Source organism: Culex pipiens, chromosome 2 (assembly GCF_016801865.2).
Source record: "Culex pipiens pallens isolate TS chromosome 2, TS_CPP_V2, whole genome shotgun sequence".
Taxonomy (NCBI): Eukaryota; Metazoa; Arthropoda; class Insecta; order Diptera; family Culicidae; genus Culex; species Culex pipiens.
The window spans coordinates 79,141,051-79,161,178 of NC_068938.1; the positions used below are offsets into that span (position 1 = coordinate 79,141,051).

Sequence of the window (20,128 nt, forward strand, 5' to 3'; positions counted from 1 at the left end):
AAGTGACGAACTGACACTATTTACACGGAGCTTACGCACACTATCAAAATAAACGTTTGGTAGTATGTGTGAACTCCGTGTAAAAGGGGTGTCAAACTAAAAAGTGACCCCGTTTGTTTGACAACAGTTGGTGAAAAACCATCGGGGTTTGAGTGTAGTACAAAGAAAAAGAAACAGTGTGCGGTCAAAAATGATCGATAAATTTGTTACTGGTGGTTCGTCAGTGCTTTTACCTTTAGTTAATTTTTTGGTTGTAATTCTGGTGATAATTTTATCATATTCGTGTTTCTGAGACAATTTCACAATATAAACATGCAATAAAATGTTTATTTTCATTCATTTTAACCCTTTTAAAAATTAAAGTTAAAAAAAATCATCGATTCACATTTATTGAAAATCAAGTTCGTTTCCAAGGATGCTAGATGACACCAGAAAAAAAGCAGCTTCCTAGTTTTTTTAACTTTAATTTTTAAAGGGTTAAAATTTATAAAAATAAACATTACCTATGGTCTCCTCGAAACGATCTGCCAAGTAAAAAATTTTCTGTCATGAAAGACAGCGATTAATTTTTTTTAAAACTGGAGTTTTTTTTTTTAAACAAATTTTCAGTTTTTGCTTTTTGGGTGTTTTTTAATACCCCTGATTCAAAAAAAAAAGCAAAAACTGGAAATTTGGTTTAATGGACCTTTTTTAAAAAAAAAAACTCCAGAAAATTAATTTTAAAATCCATATTAAACTCTTTGTGGTCGTTCAAAGTGACATTTCACTTAGAAAAACGAGCTTCATCGTTAGGAACGATAAAATCATAAATTTAAACTAAGACCTTAATGGGTTACATACATGTAGAAAATCACAAAATTTCATATTACAGAAAATTCACTTAATTTACTAAAAACATGATTTTCATTCACTCCTGAAAGTTTCATGAAGATATTTCGTGACTGAACTGGGTAAGAGGCGATTTAAGTTCACAACTTTGCCTTGCGCAAAGTCCCTGGGCCTTGTAAAGTCAAGGGGCATGATTTGATCCTAGTGCATTAGTTAAAATTTGGGTATACATTCTTTTTTATAAGCACTATGGACACCACTTCATGCTACGAGAACTCGCTTTGCCGCAGCCCCAGGGCTTAAGCGTTGACCGATAAGCTGTCTTCGTGAACTAAGTAGTTCTCCGATAGTGAAAATATCACAATTGCACAAGACACCGCTGCTTCTGTGACTTTTTCACTATCACAATGTGGGATTTAGGTTGGGACTTCAGGATAGTACAATTGATTTGTTGCTTAGCATTAGCATTTAAAATAAATCTGTATCCTTTCCAAATCTATTTGATGTTAAAGTTAGTAAGTTAAGTTAAAGTAATGCTGTCAATAAACTTTGATTGATGTAGAATACTAGGCATTCTTTTATGTCAAATTGTCCATAGAGTCTCGATCAATCAATAGTGAAATGATATCGGACAAAATTCGTTGATCTGTTGAACTAACGGTTTTCGGATTATGGTTGTATCGACCATTGTTGCGAATCGAGGAACTACGGATTTTTTGACGTAAATGGTCAATTCTTTTTCAAATCGAGATTTCTATCCTATTTGTATCAGTTCACAAATTTTTATTGTTTTTTGTTAGAAGTAGTACTGCAACGGTTAAAGGAACGTTTAGTTTTGAACATTAAGTTTAGAGAATGTTAGATTAAAATTTAGATTTTCAATCCAAAGTAGTTAGCAAATGAATATGTGGACTTAAATGAATAATTGAAAAGTTGGACTTATGAATAACACACCACTGTACATTTATTCTAGAGTCAGATCCATACAGCGTCAGTGTTTATTTGGTCGAAGTGTACTAATTCATTGGCAGATCTGATTCTAGTTGTAATGTACGACAAGACTACTGACGGACGTGACAGGACGAGGGCCCAGTTTAGAGGTTTCAACATCAACGATGTGCGGCTGGACCACCCTCCCAAAAAAAAAAAAAAAAAAAAAAAAAACTTTGCCTTGCGCAAAGTGAACTGTCAAACTTTGTGAACGTTTTTCTCTAAACACCGAGTTGATTTACGGGTGCCACGATATCTCGAGATAGGATGAACCAAATTGGCTGAAATTTGGGGTGAAGACTCCCAAGACATACCCCGTGTGCATGACGAAGCCCGATTTTGCTTTAGCTTTTTTAAAAAATACAAAAATCAAAAACTGACGTTTTTTATATGTTTTTAAAAATCGGCCTTCGTCATGCACACAGGACCGGTTAAACGAGTCTTCACCAAAATATTGAGCTGATTTGGTCAAAGCAGTGTTGAGATATCGTGGCACCCGTTTTTTTGAAACTGCTAACTTAAAATAGCTTTATCTCGGCAATGGTACATCCAAATGTCCAAATTTATATTTATTTTGTTAATAGATGAAAATGTACATTTAAATGCCCTGCAAAAAGATTATAAAAAGTTTAAATGTGTGCTCACACCAACCTCGGACATCTTTTACGATTTACTTGTATGTAACAAGAGATCCTAAATAACGAGACTGGTCGAAGTGAATTTGACGTACCTAAACAAACACGAGTTTGACGTATCCAAACGAGCATTCGCCTTTACGCCCAGCAAAACTTATCAGTGTTGCCAAGCTCAAAACATACGTTGCCAGATCGATTTAGCAAGCTTAGACCAGTCTCCCTATTTAGGGGCTCCACGGACGAACGGACATGTCACCAGGAACAAATTTTCTTCAAATTTCTGAAGCAAACTATCACTTGCGCCATCTACATTCAAGTTGTCGAAGTAGTATCGCGTGATTACGCATGATTTCTCAAAATGTCTTATACAATAATTAATTAAAACATATAGCATTAGCATGGCGCTAGAAACAGTTTTTTGGCATTAAGATTGTCTTTATGATTCTATGTAATTTATCATGGATACTAAAATTGCCGAAAAATTTATAGAAATTGTATTTTTAATATAAATTCATACGACCATACCAAAAAATGCCCGTGAGTTTGCATCATCTGCTGGCTTTATTTACGTTTTAAACCACGTGGCGCGAAGATTTTGACGTAAGCGATCTCGCTTGCGCAGGTTTTCGCCAAAAAGAAGTAAAAGAAACCCTGCTTCACTTTTTGAAACCCCGTGTCATGTCCGTTCGTCCGTGGGGGCTCTATATGTTACCCCTTAACATAATTTGAAGACCCAATTCGAAAGTCCGTTAGACTTCTATCCGAGGTCGGTACGACTTTTCCGAACTGGGATCACACATGATTCCCACCTTCTTTCGAATCTGTACCAACCTTGTTTGCTTCGTTTTCGCGCTGAACACGGTTAAATTGCCTGGCCGAAAATCGCAACCAAGCTTTACCCACAGTACAATTCATAAGTTTTCATTAAATGACTTGAATCAATCAGAATTTTAGGTATTATAATAAATTAGTAAAATTTACAGTTTTTTGGAAATTTTATTCATACAAAAACTTGTTGTTTCTTTCTTTTTCAAAAAAAAAGTTAATCGAATCAAAATTGGGTGAAATTTATCTCACATTTAATGCAAACATGTTGATCGTGTAAAGCTAAAGTCGTTGCTGTGCAGGTGACAACATCTATGTTACGTAAATGTGTTGGCATACTCTCATGACGTCACGCTGCTCCCTTGCGCTGCGAAGGAAGGAGCGAGAGCCAACCAGCGCCAGCTGTCTCGCTCGTTTCGCGCACCTTCCTCCGTCGACCGCGTTGACGCGCGCGTCTTCTTCGTCGTGTTTTTCGTTTCGGTCGCGCCGCGCCAGTCGCACTCGCAGGCCAGCCAGCAGTTGTTCTTCGATTCGATTTCCAAACGGCAGCAGCCAGCGGCCAAAGCCTCATCGCGCGTGAAACGAAACGAAGAAAAAAGAGATGTGAGCTCGGTTTTCTCGAATGAGAGTGTGAGTGAGAGTGAATGCGTTGTTGACTTTGTCACGAGCGAAAAAGTAAGCGATTTTTGCGGGCGTTTTCCGCCGTGAATTCGGCGCCGGAAGTGGCCAAAAGTGTGCGCACCGCGTTCGGGAGGTCGCGCCGCGTGCGGGTGTGGTGCAGACTGCCGGAAGTGCTGCCCGGGAAGGGGCCCCCAAGTGTGGTGAAAAATGTGCTGCTGCTGCTGCTTCAATGTCTGTCATCGTCTCTTCATCTTTTTTTCCCTCCTGCGCGAGCATGGAAATTTCCCACCGTGAAAAGTGCCCGTGCAGCTTGCAAAACACAAGTGGAACCACCGTCCGCGGCCGGAAGTGCCCGCACCAACCTCCGGAAACCCATCCGACGGCATGTAATACGTAATTGCGTCCTTTTTTTCTGCGTTTCTCCTGCGATTTTTTTCTTCGGACTTCTCACTTCCCACCAAACGGTCCGCGCTCACTGCTCACCCTCCGTGAGTGAGTGAGAGAAACAGCTCACCTCCCGCGAGGAGCGCAACGGCGGCGGAGTTCCGACGGATGAAGCAAAAGGAATCTGCGCCGAGAGAGAGAGGGAGAGAAAGGCGAATGTAGGTTAGGTTTTGCGAGACATCTTTTTGGGGTTTCTTCTTGTCTTTTTCTTCCTGGTGTCATCCAGCCAGCCAGTGAGTTTGGGCCAGGGTTGCCAGATTGGTGGGGTTGTTTATTGTTTTGGTTGACGTCAAACGGGCGCGCAGCGGAGGGGTTGGACAGTTGGGGTGAGTTGAGGCGCGAGGGATGTTGCAAAATCTGCAAAGTGTGCTCAATGAATGGTGTTGGGAAAGTTTTGTTTGAAGGTTTTTCGTTTGTAAAGAATTTTCTGGAAAAGAAAAAGTTATTATGTTAGGAACAATGAGTTAGATAAATAGGATAGGGTCTTTTTTCTGTGTTTGTATTATAACATTGCTGTTTTGTTATAAAAAATAGAAGTTATTTCGCGAATGGCGTTGAATAACTTAGTTCATGTTAGTTTAATTTATGTAGAGGTACTAGAAATTCAAATAAATAACTATTATTATGGCTTTGTAAACGCTAGAATTACTTTTAAAGTTTATGCATTCTTGGTACTTGAAGTTCACATCCGTGTTAGAGAAGCTATTTTTCGGTAGACCGTTGTATGTATTCTAGGTACTTGATCTTCTCGACAATGCAAGGAAAACGCTTAAAAAAATCATTTTGACAAAGAACTTTGTCTTAAAGCTCTATCTGCGGTGTCAATCCAAACATTTAGAGATGTCGCGCGTTACCATCGCATGCCCTCGGCGTGACATTCTAGGTACTTGAATCTTACGTCCCAAGCAGAGATGATGTCTGCGATGCAACAGTTTTCTTTTGCGTGGAAGCAGCAACATGCTGTGCGATACTATATAAGCTAAAAGATAACCTCTGGTATTTCAGTGCTGATCAAAGATTTATCAAAGCCATAACATCGACCAACAAAATTTCTGCGCAGGCTCAACTCGAGAGGTTGTTGTGGGTCCATGTCTGGAGTTTTTTTTTTTTTTTTGAAAAGGTCCAATAAACAAAATTTTCAGTTTTTGCTTTGTGGGTGTTTTTTAATACACCTGACTCAAGGCGGTTTCAAAAACACTCGAAAGGCAAAAACTGGAAATTTTGTTTGTTCGACCTTTTCAAAAAAAAAAAAAAAACTCCAGAAGGATTAGTATTGTTCACTACTCCCATTTTTGGTTGTATGCAAGTGCGACGAACCGCCTCTCCATACAAATTTTAGAGAAGAACCATTCGGCCTTGTCTAAATATTTTTGAAAAATTCAATGTGCACCAAGAAGTGCACGTGTTTCTAGGGACCTCAAAATTCATGCATCCCCTCGAGTTGATTCTGTGCGGTCATTTTTGTAGGTCAGTGTAATTTCAGAGATATCCACGGTTTCTGACACGCACACTACGATGCTGAGTTTATACTATTTTTACGCAGACATAGGCAAATCGAATAGAGAAACTCGCCTGTAAAAAGGGATCGTTCTTTTATTACGTAACGCAAAAAATCTGATTTTTAGACCCCCTCCCCCCCCCCCTCGTAACAAAATTTCCATACAAATTTTTAAAAAATGTGTATGGAGCGTAACACGGCCTCTGGGATTTTTTTCTAAATGCTTGTAAGGATAGTACACATATTTTTAAAGTTTTTGTCAAGTCCAAGATTAACTAAAATATAGACAAACTGATGTTACAACAAGTTTATTGACCACATTACAATCAATTAACTTGCTTTTCATTAGTTCTGACTGTTTCAAACTTATTTGTCAAAAAACTATTGATTTTACCGCACTTTTAAAAATGAACCTTCAAGAAATTTTGTTCTCCTCATCCACCATTTTGAAAAAGCAGTGAAAGATATCAAACAAGTTAAAATTTCAAATTCAATGGTTAAATGGCATTTTTTGCAATCAAATTTACAACTCCAATACTTCAAACGAAATTTTCCGAGGATCTCATTGGTATCTCAATCTCATCTCATTTTTCATACAAAAAAAAACTTTTTTGTATGGAGCGTGGTCAACCGTTTGCGTTTTCTTACCTCAAAAGCCAAAAATATTGACAAAATAGATCTGCAAGCCTTTGATCGGAGACGAGTTTTTTCATAAATCTGCTCCTTTCGTTGTCCCAAACTCAAATTTCAACCAATGCACAGTGGTCCAGATCGCAAAATTAAGTGGAAAACAGATTTTCTTAAAAATGGTGAAGTTTTGGAGCTTTTGTGTCTTCAGAAGAGTTGTTGCAAATGGAAAGGGGCAACTTTTGGTTTGGTTGAAAATTAGGGTGGTTCACTATTAAGGTGATTTTGAAAATCTAACTTTTTAGGAATATTTTTGGGATTTTTTTTGTCTTCTAAAAAGTTGTTGAGCTTGCCAATCCAAGCAACTTTGTCAAAGACACCAAAATTTTATCTCGTAATCTACGCCTTCTACGACCAAATGAATAGAAAGCATCTTAGCAAACCTTCAAAAATAAGTTTTTTGAATGTGGCAATTCAGGGTTAAGTTTCAGAGAAAAGTGATGTTCAGGGCACTTTTAGAGCTCTAAAAAACAAACAATTTTATTTTTTGACAGGTCAATTTGGACTTAAGGGTCAAAAGTTACAGCCATTTTAAGGTACAAAAGATGCAAATTTAAAACTTAAATACCGTAAACCGGGGTGACTTTGATAGGATTGCAATTTGTTTTTTGAATATTTTTCAATAGGTAAGGTTTTACTCAAGATTATTATTTTTAAAACATGTACTGGGGCAGGCCACACAAAGTCCATGCACTATTTTGGAAAAAAACGTTTTTTCAATAGTGTTTAGAAAAATAGTTACTTTAAAAATTCTTAGTTGAAATTCCGGGGTGACTTTGATAGTCATAGTTTTTGTTGTTAAAATCATATTTAAGATGTTCAAACTTTATGTGTACGTTAAATGTACCATCACTGAAGTTGCTGGTATTGTTTTTAAGAAAAAAAATAATGTTTATATTTAGATATTTAAGTTTATAAGCTTTTAAACAAAATAAATATAAATTTTAGGTAAAATTGTTAAAAAGTCGGAATTTTGAACGAAATTTGTAAAAACTAGTTTTGTTTATAAAATTATCGATTTATATTGCATGTTATACTGAATTCGAAGCACTAATCACAAGTTTTCACATTTTACATGAAATTTGTTCAACTGAAATTGTCCATAAATTTGGAGATTTTTTTTAATTGTGTTTCAAAAACACATAGGGGAAATATACCCTTTCTAATCAAACACCTATCTTCGTCATATGGAGAGTTTGATGCTCGATTAAAGCTCCAAAAATACTATTTAGGTTATAAACTTACCAGCAACAGCACCGCCTCGAGTAAGCACGCAAATGTATGCCACTTTCTGGCCAAAAAGATCAAATTGAATGCACTTTTGATCAAAATTTCTATTTTGCGAGACCATTTCTCATCATTTTGGTGGCACACACATCCACACGCAAGATCAGAGGTTAACTGCTTAACGAAAGTCGCCATCAATATCTTTTCACTTGCGCTAACGATTTCAAAGCGCTTAAGATATACAATTGCTTCCAACTACCGGCAACATGTTCTTTTGCACATTAGTTAGTCACTCACTTGAAAAATAATCCCGAAACATGTAAATAATTAGCAAGCGCCATCAAAAAAACAAACGCGCTAAGTCTTTTGACGTTTCAATTTTGACCACCCATTCCAATCGAAGGCTGAAGAAAACCGAGCGAGCAGCGAAGGCAAATAAAGAACAAAGGGTGGCCACCAACACCACCTGCAGCGCTTGTGGGGTTGCCAGGAAACTTTCTCTATAAATGCTACTTTTCGTGAGTGTTCGCTTAAAATTTCATCAATTTTGGCAGCACTAAGCAGACCCAAAAGAGCGTTGGAAGAAAAAAAGAACTAAGCTGAAAATAGAAAAATGGGCGTGGCCCAATGCACTCGACTGATTAGAATGCATTTTTGAAATATTTTTTTTAAATGCTTGTAAAAGGAATCGCATAACTTTTAATAAATGTGAAAATAAACAGAAATGTTCACAAAAAGTTGCTCTAATCGTTGGTGTACTTGGTTTAAGTGAATGTCAAGGAACACTCCAGATTATCCAGCATCATTCAAACACGACCGCTTATTAGGCTTAAAATGGGTATATTTCCCCTATTATTTATCATTTACAAACTTATTTTACCTTCTCCTAGTGGAAAATTGTCCAAAGAATCCTAAAATGCATTCCGTTTTCCGATTCAAAATCATGTTCATTGAGAAAATCATGACACTTTGAGAAGTTTAAAATAATTACTTTCATCAACATTTTCTTAACTATAGTTAACTAACTTTTTAAAGTTTCCAAAATTTTATGAAAAGTTCTTTTTGAGGTTCTTTGAACACTTCTCTACCATAGTCAGAATGATTCTAAACAATTCCGTACGTATTTTAATTATACTCTTCATTTTGCGGAAAAATCGCGAACCTATCAAAGTCACCCCGGCTATCAAAGTCACCCCGTTTTACGGTATCTCGAAAAGGCGCAAGCCAAATTTTAAGCACTTGATTGCATTTGAAAGAGGAGATCCAGCACTACTAACGCTGAAAAAATCCCAGAGGTATTTTTCTTTAAAATCGAGATATCTTCATTTGAAAAAGTCTTATTTTCAAGGGAAAACCATATGGGACCACCCTAACGAAATTCGAAAATTGTCCAAATATATGTTTTTCCATGTAATTTTGCCCGCTGAATCTGAATCTGCCCTCAGAATTGAGCCAAAGTATCAAAAAATCGATTTTTGGCCATATTTTGGGTTTAAATGATAATTTTTTTATTTTTTAATTTTAAGATTCAGATTCAGCGGGCAAAATTACATGGAAAAACATATATTTGGACAATTTTCGAATTTCGTTAGGGTGGTCCCATATGGTTTTCCCTTGAAAATTAGACTTTTTCAAATGAAGATATCTCGAGTTTAAAGAAAAACACCCCTGAGATTTTTTCAGCGTTTGTAGTGCTAGATCTCCTCTTTCAAATGCAACCTGGTGCTTAAAATTTGGCTTGCGCCTTTTCGAGATATTTAAGTTTTAAATTTGCATCTTTTTTACCTTAAAATGGCTGTAACTTTTGACCCTTAAGTCCAAATTGACATGTCAAAAAATGAAAATGTTCGTTTTTTAGAGCTCTAAAGGTGCCCCGAACATCACTTTTCTCTAAAAGTTAACCCTGAATAAACACGTTCAAAAAACTGATTTTTGAAGGTTTGCACAGATGCTTTCTATAAATTTGGTTGTAGAAGGCGTAGATTACGAGATAAAATTTTGGTGTCTTCGACAAAGTTGCTTGAATTGGCCAGCCCAACAATTTTTAGAAGACATAAAAATTCCCAAAAATATTCCTGAAAAGTTAGATTTTCAAAATCACCCTAATCGTGAACCACCCTAATTTTGAACCAAACCAAAAGTTGCCCCTTTCCATTAGCAACAACTCTTTTGAAGACACCAAAGCTCCAAAACGTCACCTTTTTTCGGAAAATTCATTTTCCACTTAATTTTGCGATCTGGACCACTGTGCAATGCGTTCCGTTCAAGGAGTAAAAGATTTGTTTTTCAATTTGTGATAATGCGTAGAAAAAGTTTTTAAAAATATCAAGCTGGCAAAACTATAGCGATTGTTTTGGTGTGCCTTTTAAAAGTTCAGTTTTACGATGTTGTCCCGTCGCGCTACATTTTCATATCAGGAGAAACACGGAAACTATATCTAGAGTTTTTTTTTATTAGGTCCTATAAACATATGAAAGACAATAGTTTATTGGTCCTTTTCAAAAAAAAACTCTTGATATGTTTCATTTTACATGACTTTTTTTTTGAAAAGGAGCATGAGAAAAGCTCAAACCAATCCTGGATGTCTATGGCACATTTTGAAGTGCTTCAATAGACCTTTCGAATTTATCTAAAACAGTTGGAATTGATGAAGTTTTACGGAAATGCAAGCACCTCGGTACGACCTCTAGAACAAACCGAGCAATATTTACAAATCATAAGTAAATTTCAAGGAACACTCCAGATTATCCAGCATAATTTAGAAACGACCTTTTATTAGGCTTAAAATGGGTATATTTCCCCCTAATTAATATGGCGATCTGCCTTTCAAGCAGACGATCAGGGATCGAATCCCGCCCGGTCACCTCGTTACCGATTTTTCGGTGGCAAACTAGACCCCCTTGCTCCCGCTGGGAGCACCAGAACCCCGGTAATTAATTACCAAAACCACCACGCACGCCGCTCCCCCCGCTAGAACCAGATAGTGGTGGTTGAGTGCAAACAGGACGGGAAGATGACCAACCAACCACACCACAACGCATGAAGGAAGGAAGACTCTTCCAAAAAGACTCCCCTGGAGATCATCATCATCATGAACAAGAACAATAGATCTTGAGATCTATAAATAGACACACGGCTTCGTGATGGCAAGACCGATTGAGCCAGTTAGGGTTAAGATAGAGGACAGAGAATAAAACAAATGCGACCAACTGTCACAAGTGACTCATCCGCCGACGTGCCTTCTGAGCTGCGATGCTACCAAAATGGAATATTTACAAACACTCGATATCGAATCGTGATATATGTGACGACACACATTTACGTGCATTCAATCAGCTATCCCGTTGGTTTGTCATGAGTTCAAACAGTTTTGAATTTTCCGGCCTCACGCCAAACCATCACAATGAAACTTGAATGAGCGCCACCACGGACGGAGTACGTGAGACGCTGGTGGTGGTCCCGATGCTGGAATTCTGTGTGTGGCTTTGTTTCTTTCATTTTTTTTTTTTCGCGGGGGAGATACACAACATTACACACAGAGAGCATAACAGCCGCAGCAGCACTATGGCATGGCCAACGGTGAACGATGAGAACTGTTGGAGGAATGGTTCCATTCAGCAGTAAGAGACGCGACAGAATTCCAAACTGGAAAGAAGGGAAAAGAGAGTGAAAAATTGCGATGGATTTTTCTGCGCCTACTCTTGCTTTGTGTACTATTCTCGCTGTCAGCGCCAGTTCCCACACCAGGAGGAGCGGGTAACGGAAGGGTTTACCTTCATGACCCCGACGCCGTAGCGGTACGCTACGCCATGTTCGTCGGCCGAGCATAGTTCAACGCTTCACTGGTTGAACCCTTGGAACGGAACAAAGTATGAATGAACAGCTGCAAACCAACCTGCCGCCTCCAACGGATGATTGTGTTCGGTCGAAGGCCAAGGTTGTGCGCGTCAGACTTTTGCGTTGCGTCAACGGAATGCTTCTGGAAGGATCAGTCAAAACTTCGCAGGAGGCATTCCCAAAGGACACTAAACCCCGGCGTGACCTGCTATGGGAATGACGCATACCAGAACATGCGATGGCACGCCATTTATACTCGCACAAATCGTGCATTTGTGTGTGTCCTCCTCCTCACACGAAAAGTCTGCCAACCCCCGACCAAAAGTGAGAAGCGAAAAGCAGCGTGACGACGAACGGAGAGATGAGTCGTGATGAAAACTGTGGCGAGGAAAGATGAGAATGACGGAAGCGCGCGGAAGCGATCGAAATGTTGAACTTTTTTTTTCTTATTTCTGGAAGCTCCCAGTGGACCACCGCGGTCGTGGACCGCTCGTCCAAGTGGAAAAAGGGTAGTTGAAGGATGTGAAGAGTCGGCGAAGCAGCGCAAATATTGACCCGCTCTTCGTCACCCTGAACAAGTGTGGGTGATCGAGATGCTGGGTGCTAAGTATAAACATAATAAACAGAACGATGTGTTTTCGTGGAGAATGTAGCAGCAGCATTTTTGGAGCTTATCGACTGTTTGTTTCGGTGACATTTGGCACTGCCGGGAGCAATTGGGCTATAATTATCGACTATAGTGAATCGGTTCTGTGAGTCACGCGAACGCTGAATGGGAGGTGGGTTACAGGAAAGAACAGGACTACACGGGTTTGTTCCAGTTGTTGCTCAAGTTCAGGTTCTGATGTAAGGCTAGGTGTAACATTGGGAAATCTTATAATTTCATTGCGAAATTGAAAGGCATAGGCAGCACAAAACAGCAGAAAATAATTATTCATTGGTAAATAGATCTAAAACCATCAGAAAAAAAAGTTTTACTATCAAAATAATTCAAATGTTGAGAATTTGCAAGCAAAATTAGCGCTTCCCTAACACCGACGAAAAGGTCAAGTTCGTAGAATGCATAAAATTGGTCACCGGAAAAAAGACGAGCGCTTCCCTAACACGGATGTGAACTTCAAGTACCTAGAATGCAAGAACAACAACGATGTTTGGAGACAATCAGAGTTGCATGAAGTTTGGATTAGTCCAGATATGTTACATGAGCAGAAGATTTTAGGACCGTGGTCAAGCCAGCGCTGTAACTAGATGGAATGAGTACTATGGCATTGCCTGGAGACAATCAGAGTTGTATTAAATTAGTTAGGAGCGATTTGATCACCGTGGAAAGGTTCGTCAATTTGGATTCGTCCAGATATGTTATATGAGGAAAACTAGAATTTTGGAACGTGGTAAAGCCCGCTTTGGAATTGGATGTAATGAGAACTATGGCATTAATTGAAGACAATCATAGTTGCATTAAGTTAGTTTAAGAGCGATTTGATAACTTGGGAAATTTTCGTCAGTTTGGATTCGTCCAGGTATGTTATATGAAGAAAAGAGGAGAAGAGGAGTTCTGGAACGTGGTCAAGCCAGCGCTGAAACAGTATGGAATGAGAACAACGACAATGTTCGCAGACAATCAGAGTTGCATGGAGTTTGGATTCGTCCAGATATGTTACATGAGAAGAAGAAGAGTTTAGAACCGTGGTCAAGCTAGCGCTGTAACTGGATGGAATGAGAACTATGTCAGTTTTTGAAGACAATCAGAGTTGCATTAAGTTAGGAGCGATTTGAACACTGGAAAAGTTCGTCAATTTACAGGGTTGTTACGGACGGTCCGGATGGCGCGTTTCGCGCGGATCTGGCGCGGATTTGCTGGCTCATCTCAATTCAATTCATTTTATTTACCGAAATAACAATTTTACATCTTGTGTGATTGGCTGGTTCATAGAGATATGGTGTTCCTTGCAACTATTTCTTTTTCATTTACCGCTTGGTAACAGAAGGTTCTTTAAATGCAAATAGTCAAAAACTAGGGAAAATTTGGGGATTTGCTGGCTAATTTTGCTCAGGCGCGGATTACGCGTGGATGGCAATTTTGATAAATAAATTTATTGAGAGAGATAGAATTACTTTCAAGTTATTAAGAAAAATATTATCAGGATTTACGATAATTTGTTTTTTCCTTTGAGTGCAAGAATTTCATGATTTTTATTAATTGAATTTTCTTCTGAAAATGTTTGTTTGTATTTTCTTAGTACGAAACGTCGAAAAATGAAGATGAAGATTATGTAGAAATATTTTTTTTATGTTTCTTGTCATTTCTTAACATCTCCGGCTCTGAATATTTAATTTCTTTTGAGTTTTGAGTAACGATTTTTAACCTTATTTATTTTAAATTTTATACTGGATTTATTTAATTTTTAATTTTGTAAATCAAATATTACAAACTTTTCTCGAAGATATAGACATTAGAATGTGTAACAAAAACTATTTAATGGGGCTTGTTCTGGTGGGCGCCAAATATGAGCTTGATTGGACGTAACAGAAGCTGGCCTCCACTTTCGAATTTTGGAATGGAATTTAATCGGTAGAAATATTTTTTTTTTCTAAATTTAAACATTCTTGGCGAAAATAAAAAGATCAGAACATTCCAAATTCAAAGCTTCAGAAATTCAAAAATTCGAGGAAAAAAATTGATTTAATAGTTTTTTATAACAAAAAAAAATATAATACATAAAATATAATACATATTATTTTTTTTCGAAATTTCTAAAATCGTTATTTAAAAAATCTGAAATTTCGAAATTCAAAATTTTAGCATTCTGAAATTCAAAATACCAAAAATTTGGGTAATCGAAAATTTGAAGATTAAAAAAACAAAATTTAAAAGTCAAAATTTGAAAACTACAAAAAAAAATAACAAATTCAAAACAATATAGAAAAAAAAATCTCAAATCTAAAATAATTTTAGTATTCTTAAGCTTTTAAATTTTTAAATTCTTTAATTCTTGAATTCTAAAATCCTAAATTGGGTACTAAAGCCTTATGTCAATTTTTATGTACAACGGTAAAAAACAAGATTAAAAACCATTTCTGATCATTTTTTTTCATTTTTATGCAAAAATTTTATTTTGACAAGACAACATTTTTTCGATGGATCAACTATGGTCCCCTTGGAACGAGCTGTCAAGTAGGAGCTTTTCTGTCAAGAAGGACCGCTAGGTTAATTTTTCAAAATTGGTTTAAAAATCCATTTTAAACTATTTGTGGTCGTACAAAGGGTCATTGTACTCAGAAAAATTAGCTTTATCGCTGTAAACAATAATATCAGCAATCTAAGCTTCATTTTAGGTCCCAATTCTTAAATTCTTAAAATCTTAAATTCTGAAATTCTTAAATTTATAAATTATTGAATTCTTAAATTCTTAAATTCTTGAATTCTTAAATTCTTAAATTTTTAAATTCGTAAATTCTTAAATGTTTTTATTTCTAAATTCTTAGTTCTTAAATTCTTAAATTCTTGAATTCTTGAATGCCACAATTTTTGAAGTCATATTATATGTAAGAGATTTTGAAATTATGAGAAGACATTATTTTAAATATCGGAAATTAAATTTCTTTCGGAGTGAAATTTTAGCGAGGATTTTGGATTACAAACTATAAAAATTCTTAGATTTTGAATATTTAGACTTTCGAAATTTAAAATTTTATCTTATTATAATTTTAGATTTTGATTTATTTTTGAGGTTATATTTTTGAAGTTAAATTTTTAGGTTTTTAAATATTGTATTTTCTATTTTGAAGATTTTTTTCATGACCCTTGCCTTGACCGTCTCTTGAGGAATTTATTTTTAAATGGATTTATTGCTTTCATTCTTTTGGAGCCTTTATAAATAAAACGAGTTTTTTTAATCAAATACTTTCTGAATTAGTTTTTCTTCATTAAAAAAATAAAATTTCTTAAATGTTGGTCGCGATCTTAGGTCGGCGCGGATTTGGCGCGGATTTTTTTCGACTCTCCCGTAATAACCCTGAATTTAGAATCGTCCAGATATGTCATATCGACGCTGTCGTGCTATCATGTCGCACCCGCCATTTCGACGTTCCGAGAAAAACGCGTTTTAATGTTTGACCTTGAATAAACAAAAACGAGAGCACGCAATGTAAACAATGAATAACACGTTTCGTTTGGTTGACCAGTCAGTGCGTTACCTCGAAGTTTGGTTGAAATTGGTTGCTGGAGTCCCGAGTTATAATTACAAATGTTTACGTTAGCCTTACTTGTACGTGTGTCAAACGCATCCTGACCTGCAATCCCTTTGGCCAACTGTCGCACTTACATCAGTTTTCAGGGAGTGACAAGATAGCACGACAAGATTGAAACTTCTTTCGTATGAAAAGTGACAAAAATCCGCGGAGCTTTTTTGGTTTTTATTGAATATCTCAGGATTGAAATCGAATTTTGGGGATCTGTGAAGGTCAAAAGGTGAAGCATTGTGAGCTGCACAAAATGGCGTTCTTTTTAAAACTCAATTTGTCCCAAAATGCACGTACGACAAGTTAGCACGACTGCGACGATATGAGAAGAATCCTACACTGCGGTATTAAAAGTTGACGTCGGTGTCCGGGAAACGCTCATTCCTCGAAACAGACATTGAAGCAGCGCAGCATCACGCCCAATTCCCGGAGCAGCACGCGGCAATCGGTATCAACTCGTATCATTTGAACCCCCTTGTCACAAAAATCAACGGTATTGATTGTTTCTTTCCTCTTCCCTCCCTCCCCCCGCAGGATTGTTGAATGTTGATGCGTTTGGTATACCTGAGATCGATACAAAATCCAGCAGCAGTGTGAACAGACACACCAGAGGGCAGCAGCAGCGACCAACGACCAACTTCAGGACACCCATCTAGCGTGTGTGTGTGTGTGTGACGGAATCCCGGATGTTCCATCTCTGACGGGGTGGCAGCTCGTCGCGCGAAAACCGTGTGGTGTGTGCGAGAGATTTTGAATGCATTTGCGAGTCCTTGGTTGCGCGAGCGAAAGTGGTTTTGGTCCGTGATATATTTATTGGTGGAGGAGAGGAAGCGAGCGAGAGTGAAACCGGAAGCGGCGGTAGCAGCGGAAGAGGACATTCAATGTAAGCGCGCAACCCATCAACCGTCGTCTGCCAGAGAGAGAGAGCGAGATAGAGAGTGCCCGAGAGTAGCGAGCGAGCGCGAACGTGCGAGTGATTGATTCTGTGGAACGAGTGCGACAAGTCAAAAGTGATAGCGCGTGTGAAACGGAAGTTCGTTTTTGTAATTGTGTACCTATTTGATATCTGTCCTAGTTATTTTTGTGAGGATAACAACGAGGGATAGAGGCAGCTAAAGCGAGAACGAGAGAGAAAACACGATGTCGGTCGTAATGATTCGTATGGAGGAAGCCAACAAGCTGCTGGACTTTTCCCAGAAGCTGGATATTGGTCTGTTGGATAGTGTGGTGAACTGTTTGTACAACAGTACCGGTGAGCAGCTCCGGTTGGCGCAGAACGTCTTGACGACGCTGAAGGAACACCCGGACGCGTGGACGCGGGTGGACAGCATTCTGGAGTTTTCGCAGAACCAGCAGACCAAGTTCTACGCCCTGCAGATTCTCGAGGAGGTCATCAAGACCCGCTGGAAAATTCTGCCCCGAAACCAGTGCGAAGGCATCAAGAAGTACGTCGTGGGGCTGATCATCAAGACGTCCCAGGATGCGACGGTGATGGAGGCGAACAAAGTTTACCTGAACAAGCTGAACATCATCCTGGTGCAGATACTGAAGCGCGAGTGGCCCAACAACTGGGAAACGTTCATCAGCGATATCGTGGGCGCGTCCAAGACGAACGAAACGCTCTGCCACAACAACATGATCATCCTGAAGCTGCTCAGCGAGGAGGTGTTTGACTTTTCCTCCGGCCAGATCACGCAGACCAAGGCCAAGCATCTGAAGGATACGATGTGCTCGGAGTTCTCGCAGGTGTTCCAGCTGTGTCAGTTTGTGCTGGAGAACTCGCTGAACGCGCCGTTGATTTCCGCCACGCTGGAAACGTTGCTAAAGTTTTTGAACTGGATCCCGCTGGGGTACATTTTCGAGACAAAGCTGATCGACATGCTGGTCTGCCGCTTCCTGACGATACCGATGTTCCGCAACATCACGCTCAAATGTCTCTCGGAAATTGCCGGTCTGCAGCTGGCCAACTACGGACACATCTTCGTAGCAATGTTCAAGCAGACGATGGAACAGTTCGACAACATGATCCCGGCCTGCACCAACATGAACCAGATCTACGCGAACGGCTCGGACGACGAACAGTGCTTCGTCCAGAACCTGGCCATGTTCCTGTGCACCTTCCTGCGGGTACACTCGGCGCTGGTCGAGAAGCGCGAAACCATGGACACGGTGCTCAAGGCCCTCGACTACCTGGTGATGATCTCCGAGGTCGAGGACGTCGAGATCTTCAAAATCTGCCTCGAGTACTGGAACAGCCTTGCCTCGGACCTGTACAAAGACTCGTACAGCACCAGCCAGCGGCGCTCGTTCTACGCCAAGATTCTGTCCAAGGTGCGCTACATCATGATCTCGCGGATGGCCAAGCCCGAGGAGGTGCTGGTCGTCGAGAACGAAAACGGCGAAGTCGTGCGCGAGTTCATGAAGGACACCAACAGTATTAATCTGTACAAGAACATGCGCGAAACGCTCGTCTATCTGACCCATCTGGATTACGCCGACACCGAGCGTATCATGACGGAGAAGCTGTGCCACCAGGTCAACGGGACCGAGTTCTCCTGGAAGAACCTCAACACGCTGTGCTGGGCCATCGGCTCGATCTCGGGCTCGTTCTTCGAGGACGACGAGAAGCGGTTCCTGGTGACGGTCATCAAGGAGCTGCTCGGGCTGTGCGAGCACAAGAAGGGTGAGTCTACCAAATCGAACTTTAGACCTTAGTCCAATCATTTTTCGAGACGTCTTGGAGAGAGGGGTTATTTCTAAAAATGGCCAGCGCCACTGCCGTAATTTAACCGCAAAAATGAATCGATGAAAAGGAATTTGAATTTCAGCGTTATTCAGAATAGCGTAGTTGCAATCCTAAACTACTGAATCGGTTGTCGACAAATTACGACTGACGATTGAGAAAATCTCAATATCTAGACTTTTTTTTGATTAGGTCCTATAAACATATGAAAGACAATAGCTTATAGGACCTTTTCAAAAAAAACTCTGGATATGTTCTATTAAAGCTTGTTTTCAAAAGTTCAAAAACTCCATGAATTTAAAATTAAAAAAATTCTACGTTTTAAAAATTTAGATTATAAAATCATTGATTCCGAAATTTAAAAATCCAGAATTAAAAGAACTCGAAAATTTTGAAATTTGATCAAAGAATATAAAAGATATAAATGTTTTGTTTGTTTACACTCTTAAATAAATCTTGGTTTTTTTTTATTTTGAGTTTTTTTTATTTAAAAATGTATTTAAAATAAATAAGCTAAATTAAATAATTTTAATACACGCGAACATTTTTTGCTAAGACTTTTTTTTACGAAAATTGTTATAACTTTAAATAGAAACAGTTAGAGTCCCACTTTTTGTATTAGGTCCTGTAGAAATGGTATGCAAAGTTAACGAGACCTTAACTGATCTGATTGTTTCAATAGTTTCATCAAAAAGCCAAAAAAAAAAAAACTTTCGAAAATAGCTATATTTTCAAATGCTGTCAAGAGAAAACTAATAGGAAATTGGACGAGCTTTCCGGTAAATTTTTTTTCGAGACTGAAAACCTAAGTCTGTCATTTAGAAATTGCAAAAAACCATCAAAAAACCTATTTTTTCAACATTTTTATTTTTAAAACCGCTGTATCTTCACAAGGATTGGACATAGGACAATGGTCAATATGGAGACTTTTATGTAAAATTGTCTGGGGAATCGATTCCCGTGATTGGTTTTTGAAAATTTTGACGTTTAGACCACTTTTCAAAAAACAGTTTTAGTAAATGATTTTTGCATTTTTTTAGGAGATACATATTATCCTGCATTTTTCGTGAGTCTTTTTGTAACATCTTAGGTCATTTCCGCAAAAAAAATTGAACGAAACAGTGTAAAATAACCTTCAAATTCAACCCTTAAACGTAAAAATTGAAAAATCTCATGGAAGTGGCGTGTATTTTTCTTTCAGTGTATTTTTTTCAGAAAGCCCGTCCAATTTCCTACAAGTTTGTCTTTGACCACTTTTTGATACGATGCAACGGCTTTGAGTTACAGTAATTTTTAAATTACAAAATACAAAAATATTTAAATTACTTACGCCCTTCTCAAATGTCATTTTGGAGTACTAAAAAGTTTCATTGAAATCGGAGAGGGTCGGGTACAAAAGTACCAGAAAAATTTCTGATTTGAGCTGGAATTGCTCTTAATCGATTTGATGCCTTCGGCAAAGATGTAGGTTATGATTAAGACTTTTAAGACAACAATAAGTACACGGATAAAAATCTCTCATTTTTTGTTGTCTAAAAGTTGAAATCCAAA

General features: G+C 38.3%; 1 protein-coding gene across 2 annotated transcripts in view; it reads left to right on the forward strand.

The window, feature by feature from the left end:
* The first annotated feature begins 3,764 nt into the window (after positions 1-3,764).
* The window catches only part of LOC120422992 (exportin-1), a 28,671-nt gene continuing 12,307 nt past the window's right edge, over positions 3,765-20,128 (forward strand). Inside the window, exons 1-3 of one of the 2 annotated variants that reach the window (XM_039586603.2) lie at positions 3,769-3,953; positions 16,369-16,717; positions 16,910-18,517. In XM_039586603.2, the coding sequence (XP_039442537.1) occupies positions 16,975-18,517 (1,543 nt within the window). In that variant the 5' untranslated portion in view covers positions 3,769-3,953; positions 16,369-16,717; positions 16,910-16,974. Of the gene's footprint in view, positions 3,954-16,368; positions 18,518-20,128 lie in introns of both variants that reach the window. The other variant, XR_005606192.2, reaches the window with a different exon arrangement.